Source organism: Schistocerca nitens, chromosome 3 (assembly GCF_023898315.1).
Source record: "Schistocerca nitens isolate TAMUIC-IGC-003100 chromosome 3, iqSchNite1.1, whole genome shotgun sequence".
NCBI classification, from domain to species: Eukaryota; Metazoa; Arthropoda; class Insecta; order Orthoptera; family Acrididae; genus Schistocerca; species Schistocerca nitens.
The window spans coordinates 177,430,894-177,449,927 of NC_064616.1; the positions used below are offsets into that span (position 1 = coordinate 177,430,894).

The window sequence follows — 19,034 nt, forward strand, 5'->3', positions numbered from 1 at the left end:
TGACGGCATGTGCGTCACATGACAGGAATACGTTGTCGACCCACCTAACTTGTACACTTGGCCAATGGGTAAAAAGATTCTTCTACCTTGCCCAATTTAGGTTTCCTTGTGAATGTGATATTCACTCCCAAAAAAGTGATGAAAACTTAAGAGTTTGTCACATAAACTGCAACAAATGGATGGAACAGTTTCACAGTTGCACAGTTTTCCCTGTGCTCTGTAAAAACATGTTTTTAACGTTTTCAAATTTTTCCGTGTGTAGACGATCGAATTCTGCATTTGTCCAAGCAAATCTGAACATGTCCTGGAATTTTGGAGAGCGAATTTGATTATGTGCCTGAACTTTGATAATTGTTTGAAAATAAAAAATTAAACTTTCCACTCGAGGGAAGATTTGAACCACAGACCTCTCGTTCCGCAACTGCTCACGCTAACCACGGGACCACGACGCTCCTGAGCTCACACTCTCCTTGATGTTGCCTATCTTACGCATAGACTACTCAGACTGTATATTTTGCTTATTTTTTTCATAGTTCCACACAACTTCTTCCTGTTTTCTCGATTGATCTGTGTTCAGTTTTTCAAGGCCTATCCACTGTGCACTCTTATAACTAAATCTGAGGGGGGTGCGATGGGGAGGTTCCCTTGTTAGAATGGTTCAAATGGCTCTGAGCACTATGGGACTCAACTTCTGAGGTCATTAGTCCCCTAGAACTTAGAACTAGTTAAACCTAACTAACCTAAGGACATCACATACATCCATGCCCGAGGCAGGATTCGAACCTGCGACCGTAGCAATCACGCGGTTCCGGACTGAGCGCCTAGAACCGCTAGACCACCGCGGCCGGCATCCCTTGCTAGAAAACAGTACAATTGCCAAGAAGTGCACAAACTAAACAGAAATGTACCTTGGTGGAACACTAACCTGGAATTGCAAATGAAGCAGGTAAGAAGACTTGTTCAACTTTGCAACAAGGAAAGGACAATCGAGAAAATACTGGGAGGTCCTTGCCAAATACAGCCTTGCCATTATGCAAGCGGAACTATTATCCTGGAATGTATTCTGTAAGGAGGTGAAGGGCACAACTAGGATACTAACAAATAAAGGAAGCGCATTAAGGAAAATAGTGGTTATACAAAGGCAGTGCACAAGACACTGGATGTGCTACTCAACTCTGACTCACCTCAACGCACTCTGGGAGGTAACCAAGGTTCAGTACCTGAGATGTGCTAGTTTACAGGTAACCAATGGAAGAACTGAGAATCCATCACAGAATGTGGTGACTTCAGGAAAATAGAGTGGGTAGTGGGAAGGTTTCAACTGTTCAAGTGACTAGGCCCAGATAGAATCTGTCTGGATCTATTGCAACAGGCGGGAGAGGGATTAATCAAGATTCCTATGCAGACGATTGAGAGTCAGTCTAGCTGGAGGAATCCTTCTTACGCTTGGAGGAGAGTGAAAGTTGTTTTCATTCTGAAGCCTGTGGGAAGTGATCATACAAATGCTAAGGACTTGATACCGATCAGTCTGGCCCCCTTTCTTATAAAAACATTAGAAAAACTGATTTACATGTACGACAGCAAAATGTGGTTACCTGAGGTTCCTCTATATGCAAACAACGCACATATCAAACAGGCAAATTATGCAAAACATCACTTCACAAACTTGTTGAGAAGGTAGAGGGGGGGAGACTATACTTTCAAGAAATTGCTCTCTGCATCTTCCTGTATACTGAAGGGGCTTTTAGTAAAATGACCTTCGAATCAATGGTTAAACCTGCACAAGAGTGTGACATTAACACCACTATATATATGTAGGTAGGTTAAGAACACACTGCTAAAGATGAAAAGTAGAAATTGTCCTGATGGATGAGAAAATTGTGATCAACAACACTCAGTGGCGTCCAGGAGGTGCGGGCCTGTACCCACTGCTGTGGAAGCTAGTAGTCCTTAAATTCAAAGATTTAAATGCTTGAGGTTACTTTTGCCAATGATACCTAGGCATTTAGTCACAGAAATACTAAGTAAATTTGCAAGCACTATTATAAAAATTGCAAACTGCACTCTGACATTGCAAAAAAATGGTGTACAAAAGACAATCTAAAGGTTAGTCCCAGGAAAACTGTGCTTGTACCGTTCACAAGGGAGCATATCCAGGGCATGTACTGGAATCTTAAGCTCTTCAATAAAATTCTATTAGTGGAGGAGGCAGTGAAGAACCTGGGGTAACACTGGATGTGAGACTAACATGGACCCTTCACATAAAAAAAATAAGTTTCAAGGCAAATGGTGCGCTCACCTGCATTAGAAGAGCCTGTGCCAAAAACTGTTCCAAGTTCCAGACGCATGTAGTGAATATACTCCTCTGTAATAACACAAATGATAATCCAGAATGAAATTTTCACTCTGCAGCGGAGTGTGTGCTAATATGAAACTTCCTGGCAGATTACAACTGTTTGCCGGAATGAGACTCAAACTTGGGACCTTGGCCTTTTGTGAGCAAGTGCTCTAACAACGAGCTACCCAAGCACAACTCGTGACCTGACCTCACAGCTTCAATTCTGCTAGTACCTTGTCTCCTACCCTCCAAATTTCACAAAAGGTCTCCTGAAAACCATGCAGAACTAGCACTCCTGGAAGAAAGGATATTGCGGAGACATGGCTTAGCCACAGCCTGGGGGATGTTTCCAGGATGAGATTTTCACTCTGCAGCGGAGTGTGCACTGATATGAAACTTCCTGGCAGATTAAAACTGTGTGCCCGACCGAGACTCGAACTCGGGACTTAGTATCCTTTTTTGAGTGGAAAAGAGTTGACAGACTTGTCTATCAAATTAGTATAAAGTTCATGAATTTAGTAGGGCCTGAATCCGTTCTGTGTTATTCTGTAGAATTTTCGGTTAGACTAATAAGTGGCGTATGTTGAAGACCTGTTTTTATGAAACAGTGTGGAAACTTTGGAAGGTGCTTTTACATACTTCAATTTGACGTTACAAAATATTCTGAGCTTCGGAGATGTATTATTTGACATTGATTCAAATTCCCCATGCAGGCCATGTATCAGTATGAAAAAAGGTCAGAGATACTCTGGCTTCATACCACTGCTGCAACTTGCTCCCACAGGGGGCACTGCTATCATGGCCATGCTATGTGACCCCATACGCTGACATGTCAAGTGCCTGTAAATACGTAACCCTGCAGTTCTTTCTATTCTCTGAAGCCTTTGACATAAGCTACTGATAGTAGAGTAACTGACTTTGCCTGTGTTTAGGTTTCTTGATTTAGATCACTTCCTGGGCAGTTTGTGCACACTTACAATGACTTTCGCTAGGCTTTGAACTTTGCTTCTAGCTACATGTTGGCCCCATGAACTCTGCCACCACTGACCACAGGAACAACCTATTTGTTCCACCAATCTCTATTTCACCATTAGTACGGGTTATCATAAACTGTGTTCTACCTATGCCAAGCAGAACGGAAAAGTGGCTACAAGGATTTTCTTGGCGTATAGCTATTCACTGTAACGAATGGATCCCGTGTGTCTACAGTTGAGGCAGCAGAAGAAGTTGTTGTTGCAACAGCAACAACAACTGCAGCATCAACAGCAAGAAAAGCAGTGGGAATTCTAACAGCAACAGCAGGAATTGCTGTTAAAACTACTGCAAAGCCAACAGGTCTGCACATGCAGCAGCATCATCACACTTCCCTTGCTAGTTCACTTGTTTTGATAAGGAAATGAGAGATGGGGGAAGTTGGGAGGATTATTTATGTCATTTGTTCTTCACTGCAAGGCAAGTCACATAAATGACCCTGGACATCAGAGTGCACTCTTGTCATCTTCTAGTAATAAATTGTACGAAGAGATGCAAAAAGTAAGCCCATTTCCGGATCCCAGTGGTTCGAACTTCTCTGATGTTTGTGGCTTGCTGACTGACTACCATGGTCACCAAAGTCACATAGGTGCAACTAGGTTCAAATTAAATCGATGTGTTAAGCAATGTGAGCAAACACATGCAGCAAGGATTGCTGACTTACAAGGCATAAAACACAAGTGTTATTTTTCTTATAAACAGGACATTGTATGTGAAATCATTAATCTATAATATTATTAGATGTCTAACTCCTGATGAAGTTTGTGGGAAGGTTTTAGTCATCTTACCCAACCCCTAGTCATGTGCTAAGAATTGCCAATGCTAACGAAGTAACAGCATCAGCACAAGCTTTGTATCATGACACTTGTCGACTTTCTTAGCAGTAGCAGTAGTACCTGTCGTATTCTACAATCAACTGACAACAGTCAATCAACGTTACCATCTAATTCACAGAGCACCTTCCTGCCTGGTAGTCTGACGAAGCAGGATTCAGTAATTAGAGCAATAATTAACAGTTCACTTCCCTCATCTTAGACAGACACACACACAAATGCAAGTGCTTTATTGTCCATCAGCATGTACCAAAGTGAGTGGAAGCTCATATAAAAGTTTCTAGAGTACCAGAAAAGTCAGCGCAATTAAATCACGTTCAGATTGCCCCCCTCCCAAAGACATTAATGACATCACTAGCTGTTCTGTAACGTTATCTGCTTTGTATGCCACAAACCAGGACATCTAGCAAGTGTCTGCCTTAACCGGCAGGCAATAACAACAACCGCTAGTGCACTGCATGCTAACCTGCCAGTGCCGATAGCAGCAGCAGATGAGATACAAAAGATCATGTTGAAGTTGGAAATTAATGGAGCAACATGAGGATTCCAGCTGGACATGAGAGCCACCATTTCTCTGATTAATGTGAACACCTATGGCCGAGTGCATCAACCTTGATCAAACACCTAGATACCCAAGGTCCCATGATCACAGCTAAAAGTAAGCTACATTTAAAATGTCTCTGCTGTACACCAACATTATTCGCCAGTCCACAAACCATCATCAGCCAACCGTGCAACTGACCATAGTTAACTCTCTTTATTGTAATGGAAGGTGCCCTGGAGATGCAAAGATGTTAATAGAGATATGAATCTGCACATGGGCACATATATACACACTTTTCTAGACAGCACTCATCACTGTCACATGCTCTCATTTATGTAAACAAGCGGAACTGTGTTTATACCTCACTACTAGTCTGCTCATTTGTATCTGGTGAAATGAAAAACAAAAGAACAAAACGTTTTCAAGTATGAAATTGATATACTTCTCAAATTGGTTGGTGTGAATGCATCAGTTCTTAAAAATAAAAGAACTGATGGCTGCTGCATAAAAAAATGTATAGTGTCTCGTTTCGGTCAGTATTTTTCATCCATGAACCATTGACCTTGCCGTTTGTGGGGAGGCTTGCGTGCCTCAATGATACAGACAGCCATACCGTAGGTGCAACCACAACGGAGGGGTATCTGTTGAGAAGCCAGACAAATGTGTGGTTCCTGAAGAGGGGCAGCAGCTTTTCAGTAGTTACAGGGGCAACAGTCTGGATGATTGACTGATCTGGCCTTGTAACACTAACCAAAACGGCATTGCTGTTCTGGTACTACAAATGGCTGAAAGCAAGGGGAAACTACAGTCGTAATTTTTCCCGAGGGCATGCAGCTTTACTGTATAGAGTAGCATGGAGAGCTGCATCGAACCAGTCTCAGGACTGAAGACCACAACAACATCCACCCCATTAGTTCAAATACCTATGTCATTTAAAGTTATCAAAAAAATCATCAAAACACATCAAATATATACTAATTAACAAATTTAACAGTCATTTTTATGAAAAAGGCATGCCTCCTTACTTCTAGCTATATACTGCGTACAAAAATCCAGTTTTCATTCCAAACAAAAATTCTTAATGACTGATCTTATAAAAGATTGTTAATCAATACTGTACAATTAAAATGAAAATTTTTTTTTTCTCTCTTTTGTATTCTTCGCTTCACGTAAATGATCACAGAACATGCACCTTTGTTTAAAAATTTCCCCCTGTACTCGAACCATGGTCTACCACACAGTTAGCAAGCCCACTACCACAGAGCCACACTGCTTGTCAGAAAAACTGTATCTTATTTTAGCATACTAAACATGGTCAGAAAACTTAGGAGTTGATTTTCTTGAGAATTTTTGGGAGTTGCATTGGACTGCTTTGGGAGAGGTGTATTTGGGTTTTGGACTTCACATACAGCAAACATAAAAATTCTTCTTGTCAGAGAAAATCAGACAACGTTGTCATGTGTGGAGACACAATTTAATTCTACTCCTGGTCAGTTTCATTCATAAACTAATAAACGTTTTGGGTACATCTTACACATATGGTATATGATGCTCAGAATCTCTCTTAGAACATCAAAACATGCTGGCATCTTATTATTATAAGCTCATAAAATCCACGTCGTCTAGTGCAAACCGGACATGAGCCATGATCAAATTTAACTGCGGTGAATGGCCTTGTTTAAGTCTGATCGATTTCGGTGCACCAGAATTTTGCATTGAACAGGGTTAAATGCCAACTTTACCATAGTTAATTTTTAATCGAGGTTGGTGCGCTATGCTGATACTGGCACATCGACTCCCCACTGCAGCAGTATCCTCAGCGCAGAATGGACAGTCAAGCCTGTTGCAGAATCGGGTTGAAGTCCAACCCATGTTTTAAAAAGTCACCCAGCAAGTAAACCTGTTGGTAGTCTCTTGGATGACATCATTTTTGACTTAAGACACTTTTGCATGCTTTGGTTTCCAAATTCAAGACACAGTGAATCTAGTTTCAATTGTGATGCCATTCAAAGAACATGATACATTACGTGTGCAATGTAAGCAAGTTATTTGAACCTACATTAGGTTTTGACCAGGTTTCCAAGCCCATGTATCATCAAAGCAGTCAGCAGTGCCCAAGTTTTGTAGAGCATGTCGAGTGCCTTTCGCCATAGGATCAAGTTAAAGTGGAACTAGTCAAATTACAAAGTCTGGGAGTAATATCCCCAGTATTGTATAGCCAGTGGGCAACACTGACAGTAACAGTTAAGGGGCCAAATGGATCACTTAGAATTTCTGGCAATTTTAAGTTTACCATTCACACTCAAGCTAATGCAGATCTGTATCAAATTCTTGGGCCAAAGGAAATGTTGACAAAACTGGCTGCGGCTATAATTTTCCTAAAATACGTCTCGCTAACACTCATTTTCAGTTACCTGTAGATGATCATCCATAACAGGTTTTAGTGATTAATGTGCCATTTGGCATGTATCATTATAACACAACACTCTTGCGGTCACACACACTCCTGCAATATTTCAGATATCTTTAGCAACTCATCCAAGGTACCCCAATACTGTTAATTATTTATATGTCTTGTTAATTACATGGGTCATATGGGAGCATCACCTGCAAAACTATTAGATGAAACTTATTCCCAACACAGCTTAGATTTCCTACCCACTCAATTAACTGTGTAAAAAAGGAGTTAAATTCATTTGGTCAGAGGCATGCCAGAGAGCTTTCTTGCAACTTTAAAAATGCCTTATTGGTCTCTTGTTTAGAATCATTCAATCCAGGCAAATACTTAACAACAGCCAATGATGCCTCAGACTGTGGCACTGCTTAGCGCTGTCCCATAAGTATGCCATCTGCACAGAACAGCCCAATGATTTTTTTATCTAAAACTTCAAATGTGGCACTGCAAAATTATTCACAAATAGAGAAAGGTGCATTGGCTATCATGTATGATGTCAAGAAGTTTCATGTATCTCTTTATGGTACTAAGGTTTACCTATTCACAGAGCACAAGCCCCTCATTTTGTTATTTGGACCCCCACTTGAAACTTTTCGATGATACGGCACAGAGGCTGCAATGATGGGCATTGTTTCCTAACAGTTATAACTACAAGCTTTGTAGCAGGCCCAATGCACAGTATTTAAACACGGAAGCACTTCCCCACTTTCTGTGTGGTCCAGATTCAAAGTTTCACAGGTGTGAAGTGCTGTGTTTTGCCATAGACACCAGTTAGCAACAAACACATCCTTGACAAATTCCCAATTACAAAATGCAAAGTAGCAACAGAAACGTGACATGATCTGCTGCTTTGTAGGGTGTTGTCTGCTGTGCAGCAGGGTTAGCTGCAGTGTCTGCCAAGGGGGCACTGATCTGGCATGGCGCACACATTTTTCGTTACTCAACCAGCTTAATGCAACTGACTGATGGTGTCTTATTATTAACCTTGGACAAATCTCAATGTCAGGTGGAAATTCTGTCCCATCACATTGAAGCTTCTCCATATTGCACACTGGGGAATGTACAGAATGAAGGCAATAGCACGGCATCATGTGTACTGAGCCAGTGTTGACACAATCAGAGAACATAATGGCTGGAACTGCCAGGCTCTTCTTCACTATCAATCAGCTCTGGCATAGTGTTTCAACCCTCAGCTATGCCCTGACCAACCCTGGCAAAGAGAACCTAATGATTTCACTGGATCATTCTGAGAACCAATGTGGTTGCCAGTTGTAGATGCCCTCGCTAACTTTCCACATGTGGCACGGTTGGCTAATACCACCTCTATAGTTACCATCCGTACCATCTCCATCATATATGCAATGGAGGGGGCACCTTAAAACTTTGTTCCCAACAATGGCCCCCAACTCAAGCATCTGTGTTTCAGGATTTCTGTAAATGCAACACTATTGAGCACCCGATCACTGGCCCTATCCATCCAGCATTCTATCCGGAAGCTGAGTTGAGGGTCAGGACCTTCAAAATGCAGATGCACAAGATAATGATGACAGCCGACTCTCGGGAAGCATTCAAAAGCTTCCTTGCAATGTACTGGCCCATCCTTGTAAATGTACATAGGCCAGGCAAAATTCTGAACTGGTGCAGAGCCCACACCCTCTTCAATCTGCAGCACCTGACTCAGTCAACCCCCCCTCCACACACACACACACACACACACACACACACACAGGATTGTGGCTGGCTGCAAGTGCATAGTCAAGCATAGTAATCAGCTCCCCCTCAGCAGCTGGCTGGACATGACTCGTGCAATGAGAGCCAATGGGGCTGGAATCACTTCCAACTTCTATGCCACTTCAGTCTCCCACAACACTAGAAACACCCTCCACAAGCATTCTTGGTCTGGGGTGCCCACACAGGACGAACAGTTATCCCCATTTGAACCATGGCTAGCATCCACTCCCCTGCAGGAAAGGCCCAGCGATGCTCTAGAAAGCGTCAATCAACTGGCAATACCACAGGCAGTGCCCACATACAAACCACCCAATCATGTCAAGGGCATCCTGTGGGAACCTTGGCAGTGATTCCAGTACCTCTCTCTCCCATTCCTTGATGGTTTCTGGCCCTATGTGCCAGTTAAAGTAGGGAGGGGGTGGAAAAAGTTTAGTGTCAAACAGTGATTCAGATACCCCACCAAGCCTTAGTATTGATATGGAGGAAAGATCTGAGATAATCAGGTAGGAGCACTGCAAGTGCATGTCTGAAACATGAGGCATTCATGCGGCTACAGTGCAAGAGTGAGCAAGCGTGAATACACTTCGCATTCTTTGGTGGAAGTTGTTGAAGATCACTGATGTTGCCTCGGCAAACGACTGCAGAGCGAGTGATTTTCCACAGCCACATAGAGGGCACAGCCAATTAAGCCCTTGTTCATGGCCATGCACGTCACACATTTGCATTCACTTGCACAGACTGTGATTTTGCAGTGCACGCATGCACAATGTGCTTTGCTTACCAATAGAGTTTGGAAAAATTTATTTGAATGACAAATGATGAATAATGAATACAGACAAAAATTATTATTCCCGAATAACAAATATTACTCAAAACGTTAGTCACTTAAATGTATAAAAACATTTATTTGCCAACTGTGAATAAAAAAAGAGTTATTAATAAAAGATAAATCTGAAATCCAATGACATTTATTGCTCCAATTTTTGTCATTTATTCAACAAAAACTGAGAAATCATCAATTCTGGCGTAGTTTTTGGCTAATAATTCATTGCGATTCCATGTTAGCTTCACTTTCCAAATCACAATCAAAATAAAATTTTCTTTTTACATAATAACTTCATTTGAAACTCACAGCGTGATTTCTTCAACATTTCTGTGGCTATTATATGACTGTAGTTTGTTGTAGGCCACCCTTGGTAATGGACAGAACCACAGGTGAATTATTTATTTTTAAATTGCGGGTAAGACATTGCTGCCATAACTGCAAGTGATGTAGAAAGGTGAAAAACATCTTCCTAGCGTCTCTCGACACTTTCTCAATTAAAATAGCTCCCAGTGTGCTGCAACATTATGAACTCTTTTATGTAATCAAACCCACCATCACTTCTGAAAGCTTTGAATCGCTACACTTTGTGTAGCTTTACAGGCACATGTTGGATTGAAAAATTACTCCAGATTCTAATGGAAAGTTTACACAGACTTAACCCTAAAACACCTTCAGATGACGCTGGACATACAGCAGCATTCCGCAAACATTTTACAAGTTCTTTAGATTGAAAGACTGTTGATGTTAAGTTGTTAGCAATTGAGTTCTTACTTTGTTCATTCATTTTGTAGCACTACAAGCATGAGTGGATTGCGTAATTAAGACCCAAATATCCAATAGTGTTAGTAATCTTGGTACAATGGAGCAAGGTGTTGCAGATTGGGAGTTTTTGTTGACTGCATTCTCAACTTTGGCTACTTACATAGATTACATCTGCATGTTAGCAGGAGGATGGGAGAAGTATTGGCAAGTGCACAGTAACTTGAACTGGGCCACAATGGTAGCATAACTGCTGAGACCATTCACCTGTGAAGTACTTTTGTGTTGCATTTGTTACACTGTATAACAAGTAAAGCTGTGCTCAACTCAAAAGTTGGTTTCAACACTGCAGTGCCTTACTAGGCAGGGTAGTGCACTCTCAACTTCCTCCCACATCTGAACTGACTTATACAGCAAGTTAAAGGGGGACCTATAGTTCAACATGTACCCTAAAACACGGTGCAGCTTGACTTGGCAATTTTCTCATTGTTAGAAATGAAAGAAGCAATAAGCAATAGAAAAAAGTATAGGCCAATGTGAGACCAAACACAAAATTTTAGCTTTGTAGTTTGGAACTGAGCCATCGAGGCTCATTTATGTACAATCCATTAATAACTTATTTATCAAACTGAAACTGCACTCAGCCAATAGAAGAAACACTAGGCAAAGAATTCGGTATAAGAGGTAAACAAGGAGAATAAAGTGGCATTCTAGGTTATTCATTATTTAAGTACAAATTATTCAGTTGCGAGTAAATCTGTTTGACTTATCTACTTATTCAAATAATTATTTGGATAGAAATTTGAATAATGCCAACCTCTGCTTACCACTACACCTTGTGCTTCCTTCCTCTTTCCATTCACAACAGTCTAATATTACAAATTTTAAGAAGTCCTATTAGTTCATTTGCTTGATTTACTTGTGAGAAGCTACAATGTAGCTGGATTGAAGTCTTTTTTTTAATTACAAAGTTGACGATTATAATCTGTTGTCACACTCTTCAACATTATTTTTTTCATTTGTTCTGTCCAAAAAAAGTCTATGTTAGTGCGATTTTAGCAGCAGACTGAATGTGAGCATTATTTCATCAACTATTCGATTTTACAGTTCCACATCTAAATGACGTTCAATAACATTCAATATTTGATTACAACTTAAATTTTTGTTTTACATGACCACACTCAGTCATTGTGGAACAGATGGTGAATCTCAGGTGTACAGCATACATTTTCGCATAGAAAATATAGAAAACCGACAGCTAAAAAGGAATTCCAATTTTACAGTCATTCCAACATTTGTTGGACCCATTAGTGTTGCTACATTGTGGCAGAGTTTATGTTTCCTTAGTTGCATGGCAGGGCCACTCACCTGTTGCCCAGCACTCAGCGCGCACCATGTAATACAGAGTGAAGAAATTGACAGGCACTTGTTTCCACAACATGCGCAAAGCGAGTGATGGGTAGCGAGCACTGCTCATGCAGTTATACCATGCAGATGCAGGACTCTAACCCAGGCTTCATACCATGGTCGTAGCTCGCTCCTACGGAGTGCACCACTGTAAGCAAATCACTTGGCCCATCTACTGACGTGACTGTGTCTGTAAATACTGCGGCCCCACTTGTCCAACAGTTCTTGCTACTTTCTGAAGTGTTCAACGCATCACTGATAATAGAGTGATTGGCCTTGCCTGTGTTTACATTTTTTTGATTTAGATCACTTCCTGGACTGTTTGTGCGTGCTTAGGATGACTTTCATTATGATTTGTACTTTACTCCTGGTTAGCAGTTCACTCTCCGTTTGTTCCACTGGTCTCTGCATCATCGCCAGTGTGAGAGATCAAAACTGTATTCTACCTATTCCGAGTAGTATAGAAAAGGAGACGCTGTTCGGGATGCCTTTGTTTGACATCTGTGGTAATAATTAGTCTCTACAGACATACATAATGACTATTTTTTTCTCGATTTTCAAAAACTGTGATACAATTTGATGTTATGACTCCCAAATATGATGATAACATTCCTGTTCAGATCTGAAACCAACACATTAAAAAGAAATATCTAGTTCACTACTTGAACAGACAACATTTCTGAATAAATATGCTAAAACCAGGGGCACACTTGTGTTGAAGCAAATAGTTCAGTGACTTGGGGAAGTAAGTGGCAACATTGAGGCACTGCTGAAGGAAAAGCTTTTAAGTCAAAGGATAACAATGTATTTTTGATTATCACCCCTTCAAAGTTTCACAGTTCTGGAGCCATACAGAAAATTGATACCTACTTTGATCAAACCATTATTTTCTATTTCCTTCAGTAAATGTCATTACTGTAACTTCTTTCTGCTGTTCAACTACTCACATGTGACCACTTAAATATCTGCAGATGACTTACATGAGGCAAGAGATGCAAGAGGGCATCACCACACAGTGTTCCAATGGCCAGTGCAACAAGAAACTGAAGCATCTGCTGGTAAAATGCACGTTCCATGAAGGGAATTACAGCAACACCAAGCAGGCCACACAGACTTACGACAATAACACTTGCAACAGCACAGAGCCATACTGAAAACAAAATATTTATAATCACACAACTTTATAGTTACTACATTTACTTTGTATTATATAAGAGAGGTCTGTTTCAAGTAATATATACTTACTCAAGTAAATTATACTTACTACACAATGTTCCATATCACAGAATAAACTACAGAACTGTGGAAGTTAAAAAATACGAAAAGGAAACACAGTTTTCCCCTCTTAAAAATTTAATTCTTATATTTCAACTACTACTATCATTCACTAAACTTTCAGAGTTAAAAATTCTGTAGCAAATCCATCGAGTTACAGATGTTAGGGTGCATATGTAAAAAAGGCCAAAATCCTGTCAATGTGGTTGAACTTTATACACAATTTCAGGAAAAAATTACAATTGGCAAACAGAATGGCCATAATGAACCAAACCTGTGACAATGCATTGAACAGTGTAGCAGCAACAAGCAAGTAAGACTGCAGAGAGATGAAGTACACGTATAGTGCAAACAGCGCACTCTCGTGTGAGAATGGGAAGAGCACTGAGATACCTACGTTATTCAGCAAAGAGCCACCAGACAAAGCAGAAACATAAAAGTAAGTGGCCATATTCCTCACTGAAACCCAAGTGTGCAGTATTGATATGTACGTTAATCCTAATAAGGCAGAACACTGGTCCCCAGGAAATGAGCTTGTCATACCAAGGATGTTTCAGCTCTGTTATTATCTGCCATCTGCACTGAGAGTTCAACATTGTCTGTTGTGGACTGAACTAGTAATGTGCAGTTATATTACAACATACAGATTAAGGGATGCCTCGTTCACTTCTTACTGGCCCCAGACTACATCTTTTGACACTGTAGCTTACACAAAGTTCCAAAACTCTTCCATACCAGTCTTCAATACAATACAAAAAGTTCAAAATGTACCAATACCATGCCAGTGTCTCCAAATGCCCCAAGCACAGTCAAAAGTGTGTTACAATTTTATTTCAGAAATATGACGGCAAAGGATGAAATTTCGTGGTTTGGCACAAGATCGTATTGATATGAATGAAATTTTGTTGTTGTTATAGTGCTTCGTGTGGCTTCATATGCAGTAACTTGAATCAAGTGTCACTTTGATATGTGGAATAGCTTTGGTTATATGGCTTTTCAAAGAAACAGAGAAAGAGAGAGGGGGGGGAGGGAGAGGGAGAGAGAGAGGGGGGGGGGAGAGTGTGTGAGTGTGTGTGTGTGTGTGTGTGTGTGTGTGTGTGTGTGTGTGTGTGTTGTGCTGACTTAACATATTTTTTATTTTGTGCAGTTTATCATGAATAGAAATCATCTACAATTGGGGAAGTGTTACACAAAGTCTAGAGCTTTAGTTTTTATGCTTAAGGAACTGTGGCTGAATGCAAATTTTCTGTATTTCTTTTCAAGATGATCCAGCTGAAGTTTCCAAAAATATAAACTACAAATGAAAAAGCTGATAAAACTCACAATGGGGAAATGGATGAAGGACCATTAAACGTGTGAAAAGCAAATGCTACCATAGGCACATCAGAAGAAACGATATGATACATTTCATAAGAATAATTAGCTATCAAAAACATTTATCCAAAGCCCTTGTCACACTTGTTGAATACTGCCCAAATGAATATGGAACAGAAAGTTTTCAAAAGGGTTCTCTGCTACTGCAAACTTACTGTGAATGAAATGTGGGTCCACCATTTCCAACCAGAAACAAAGCAGTATTCAATGCAATGAATATTTGCTGATGGTTCTGCACCAGTTCAGTCAGCATTATTGAAGTTATGTCCAATGTTTTCTGAAAGTAAAAGCATTTTTTTTAATTGAAATGGTGAATACTATGTTCGTTTTAGTTTTTTGGACCAACTGGACGAGGAAAGTATTTGAGAAGCTATGTGGATTGCCAAAGAAGAAGAGCTGCCACCTTTATCAGGGCAGTACAAGTGGCCACAAAGGCTCTTTGGCAAAAATGGGTGATTAGAAGTATGAATTGTAGGAACGGTCACACAAACCACACGAGTTGAAACCCTCAGTCATACATCTATTCCCACATTTACAGAAATTTGAACATGGGAAAGGTTTTTGAGTACAATGAAATGGCAGTAGTAACTGGGTATTTTGTAGACCTCCAAAATCCACTTTTCCAGGGTACATCACATTACTGCGGCACTGACTGTGGAGGCAGAGAGGTTTGTATGAAGCTGACAGCAGCACAGCTGGACAGGTCTTGGTGAATGAACCAGATGAAGTGTGTCCCACAACACCACATTTCCATAGTCCTTCCCAGCTCCTTAGGTACCCAATGCAATTCATGAGGCAATCCGTGCCAAGAAGTGTATGGCTCCTGGGAAAGATATGTCGTGAACAGAGCCTCAGTGTACTGGATGACTTCCCTGAGTAATTAGCCTTACACCAGCATTGGCCCTTTAAGAATCCTAGGAGAACAGACTGTGACTCATACAGGAAAGGTCTAAATTCACATGCATCTGAAGTTGAAACTTCTATAAGAAACTCAATAGGTCATGAGGAAATGGCAGTTGAAGTGACATTTGCCATTATGACCTCATATTTAAAAAATTGTCCAATCACCAAGAAGTGCACAAACAAACAGGAATGTACCTTGGTGGATCACTAATCTTGAATTGCAAAGGAAGCATGTAAGAAAACTGTTAAACATCGCAAGAAGGAAAGGATAGTTGGCAAAATATTGGGAGGCCCTTGCCAAATATTTCTGGCCATTTCATGAAGCAAGAGAGGGATCAGTCAAGAGTCCTCTGCAGACAGCTTAGAGTCAGTCTAGCAGCAGGAGTCATTCCTGTGCTTGGAGGATGGTGAAGATTGTTTTCCATCCAAAGCCTGGGAGAAGTGATCATATCAAAGTTAAGGACTTGAAACTAATCAGTCTCTCCTCCTTTCTTATAAAAAGATTATAGAAACTGGTTATGTGCACATTAGTGAAAAGAGGTTAACTGAGGTTCCTCTACACAAAAATCAACATGTAATTAACTAGGAAAGCCATGCAAAAAAGCACTTCACCAATTTGTCAGGAGGGTGGAAAAAGCTCTATAATTTCAGGAAATTGCTCTTTGCATCTTCCTGGATATTGACGGCACTTTTGGCAATAGGACCTTTGATTCCAAGGTTTGAGCTGTAGAAGAGCATAGCATGAAGACCACTATATGTTGGTAGATTCAGAACATGGTGCTGAAGATGAAAAGTAGAAACCATTACGATGGATGTGAAAATGGTGCTTAATGCCATATGAGGAGTGAGGTTTTGTTCCCACTAGTGTGGAACCTAGTGGTGAACAAATTCATCAAGGCGTTAATACTACAGGTTACTTTTGCCAAGGAAAAGTAAATGATTTAGTCATAGTAATACATGGCAAATTTGCAAGTACCATTAGAACAATGATATAATGCACTCTGAACACTGTGAAAAACTGGTTTAGGAAACAGGATCTAAAAGTTAGTCCCTGGAAAACTATTGTAGTACCATTCACGAAAGAGAATACCACTGAGCATGGGGAGCATATACTGGACATGTGCTGGAAACTTAAGGTCTTCCACGAAATTCTACCACCAGAGGGTACAGTGAAGCACCTAGAGGTAACAATGGGTGTGAGGCTAACATGGACTTCCAAGGGCGTCTGGTAAAAATTGCTATCTAAGTCCCAGGAGAATGTACTTGTCTGTAATAACACATATGATAATTTATGGTGCTACAGTATAGTGGAATAAAGTACAGCAGAAAGTGGTTACTAAGGAGCTTGGTAAGATGCAGAGATTGGTCTGCCTAGCTACAAAAGACAGGATTAGCAGTGGATCCACTGCTGGGATGGGGACCATGCTGGATGGACCTCATTACATCTTTGAGTACAAGGGAGGCAGCAGCATGGCTGGGGAAATGCAAGCTTACCATACAATAACTTCCAGATGCTTCAATAAAGCTTTCAATGTGACTGTTGGAAGTATGGAGCAGTGAGCTACAATACCATTAAGGAAACAGTCTTTTTGTAGACAGGTTGAAAATAGATGAAGATGCTGGGATTGGAGTATATGGGGTGCAGTTTCTCTGCGGAAACCAGCTACAGTACAGGTGGACATATTTGTAATCAGAATGTGTGTAGTGGAGAATCTACATAGTGCTGAAAGGATTGTAGTTTCTTCATTCATTCAGACAGCCATGTGGCTCTGAAATTCCTATCAGCTCCTTCAATGAGATCAAAGATCATTGCTGAATACCATGAATCGCTTGAGGCTAGGGGAAAGCAACAGCATAAACCTGCTGTGGGTCCTTTGTCAATTAGGAATTAGTGGTAACAAAAAAGCTGATATGCTGACCATTACAGAAATGAGGACTCCATTTGTTGCACTGTACCATGTTTCAACCATCTTTAAGGTGATGGTAAAATCAAAACTAGGTAGATGGATCAGGAGGCAGCACACAGAATTTTGGGCTAAGATCCTAAAATAAAAATATGGCAAGCCAATCGTAATGAAACCATGTTTTAAGAAGTTCTGCTGTCATAGGCTTGAACAGTAGGTAGTATAAACACATGGTAGGACTCATGTCTGGCCACAGGAACTTCAGAAACACTGACACACAATGGCTGTAAGGAAGAAGCTCTTACATACAAACTATGTGGTATGGGAAATGGAATTGCATCACATTTAACATTCCAGTGCAAAGCACTAGAGGCCAAAAGACACAAAATATGTGGGTCATTAATTCTGAATAATCTGGACCCTAGAGCAGGACACCTTATGCTCATTCCTCCACAACCTCAATAGCTCCTCCACCCAGCATGCCACCTTCTTGTATGTAGATCATCTCCTCTCAGCTGGCTCCACCCACACTTAGGTCCACATCAAACCACCTTTCACCGACTGTACCTACACTTTGACAGTGGCCACCCCTTCCAGACCAAAAGGTCCCTCCCACACAACCTGGCGACCCGTGGTAGATGCACCTGCAGTCGTGACAAACCCCTCGCCCAGTATGCTGAAGGCCTCACAAAGGCCTCTGCAGGCAGGCAATAACCTCCAGACCTAATTCACAACCAGATCTCCCATGCCATATTCTCTCTCTCTCTCTCTCTCTCTCTCTCTCTCTCTCTCTCTCTCTCACACACACACACACACACACACACACACACACACCGATCCTCACATCCATCCCAAGAACCAACCACAAAGAAGTCCCCCCCCCCCTTGTCATCCAGTACCACCCTAGACTGGAACAACTGAGCCACGTCCTTTGTCTGGACTTTGATTACCTACCATCATGCCCTGAAATGAGGGACTTCTACCCAAGATACTTCCAACCTCTCCCAAAGTGATGCTCTGCCACCCATCCAACCTCCACAATATCATACTCCATCCCTATGGCACTCCCACCCCCAAACCCACTGCCACAGGAATCATACCCCTGAGGAAGACTCAGATACAAGATCTTCCCAATCCACTCACCCAGCAACACCTACTCCAGACCCATTATAGGCTTATCCTACTTCATCAGAAGCCAGGCCACCTGCGAAAGCAGCCATGTTATATACTAGCTCTGCTGCAACCATTGCACAGCATTTTACATTGGTATAACAACCAACCAACTGTCAATTAGAATGAATGGCCACTGTAAAAGCACAACATGCGAGATCCCAATGGTTGCTTCACAGCCCATGTCATCTGGATCCTCCCCACCACCACCAGCTTTTCTGAGCTGCACAAATGGGAGCCATCCTTACAGCAAATCCTTCGCACCTGCAACCTTCCTGTCCTAAAGCTAAGGTAACTCGCTGACCCCCTCTCCCCCCTTCCATCCAGCCAATAGTGCATGTGTGTGTGTACACCATCCCCTGCGCTAGTACCCCCACCTAGTTTGTATCCCCAAATCAGCTAATTGTGTGCTGTTATCTCAAGCCCTAGTCTATGAAATTGGGTGCCCAGCCATCTGCCACCTGCCTCCTCTACCTGCACCCC

At 41.3% G+C, this 19,034-nt stretch overlaps 1 protein-coding gene across 2 annotated transcripts in view; it reads right to left on the bottom strand.

Moving 5' to 3' along the window:
- The window catches only part of LOC126248120 (zinc transporter foi), a 164,182-nt gene that overhangs the window by 73,093 nt on the left and 72,055 nt on the right, over positions 1–19,034 (bottom strand). For both annotated transcript variants that reach the window (XM_049948803.1, XM_049948802.1), the window contains exon 6: positions 12,906–13,075. In XM_049948803.1, the coding sequence (XP_049804760.1) occupies positions 12,906–13,075 (170 nt within the window). The remainder of the gene's footprint in view (positions 1–12,905; positions 13,076–19,034) is intronic.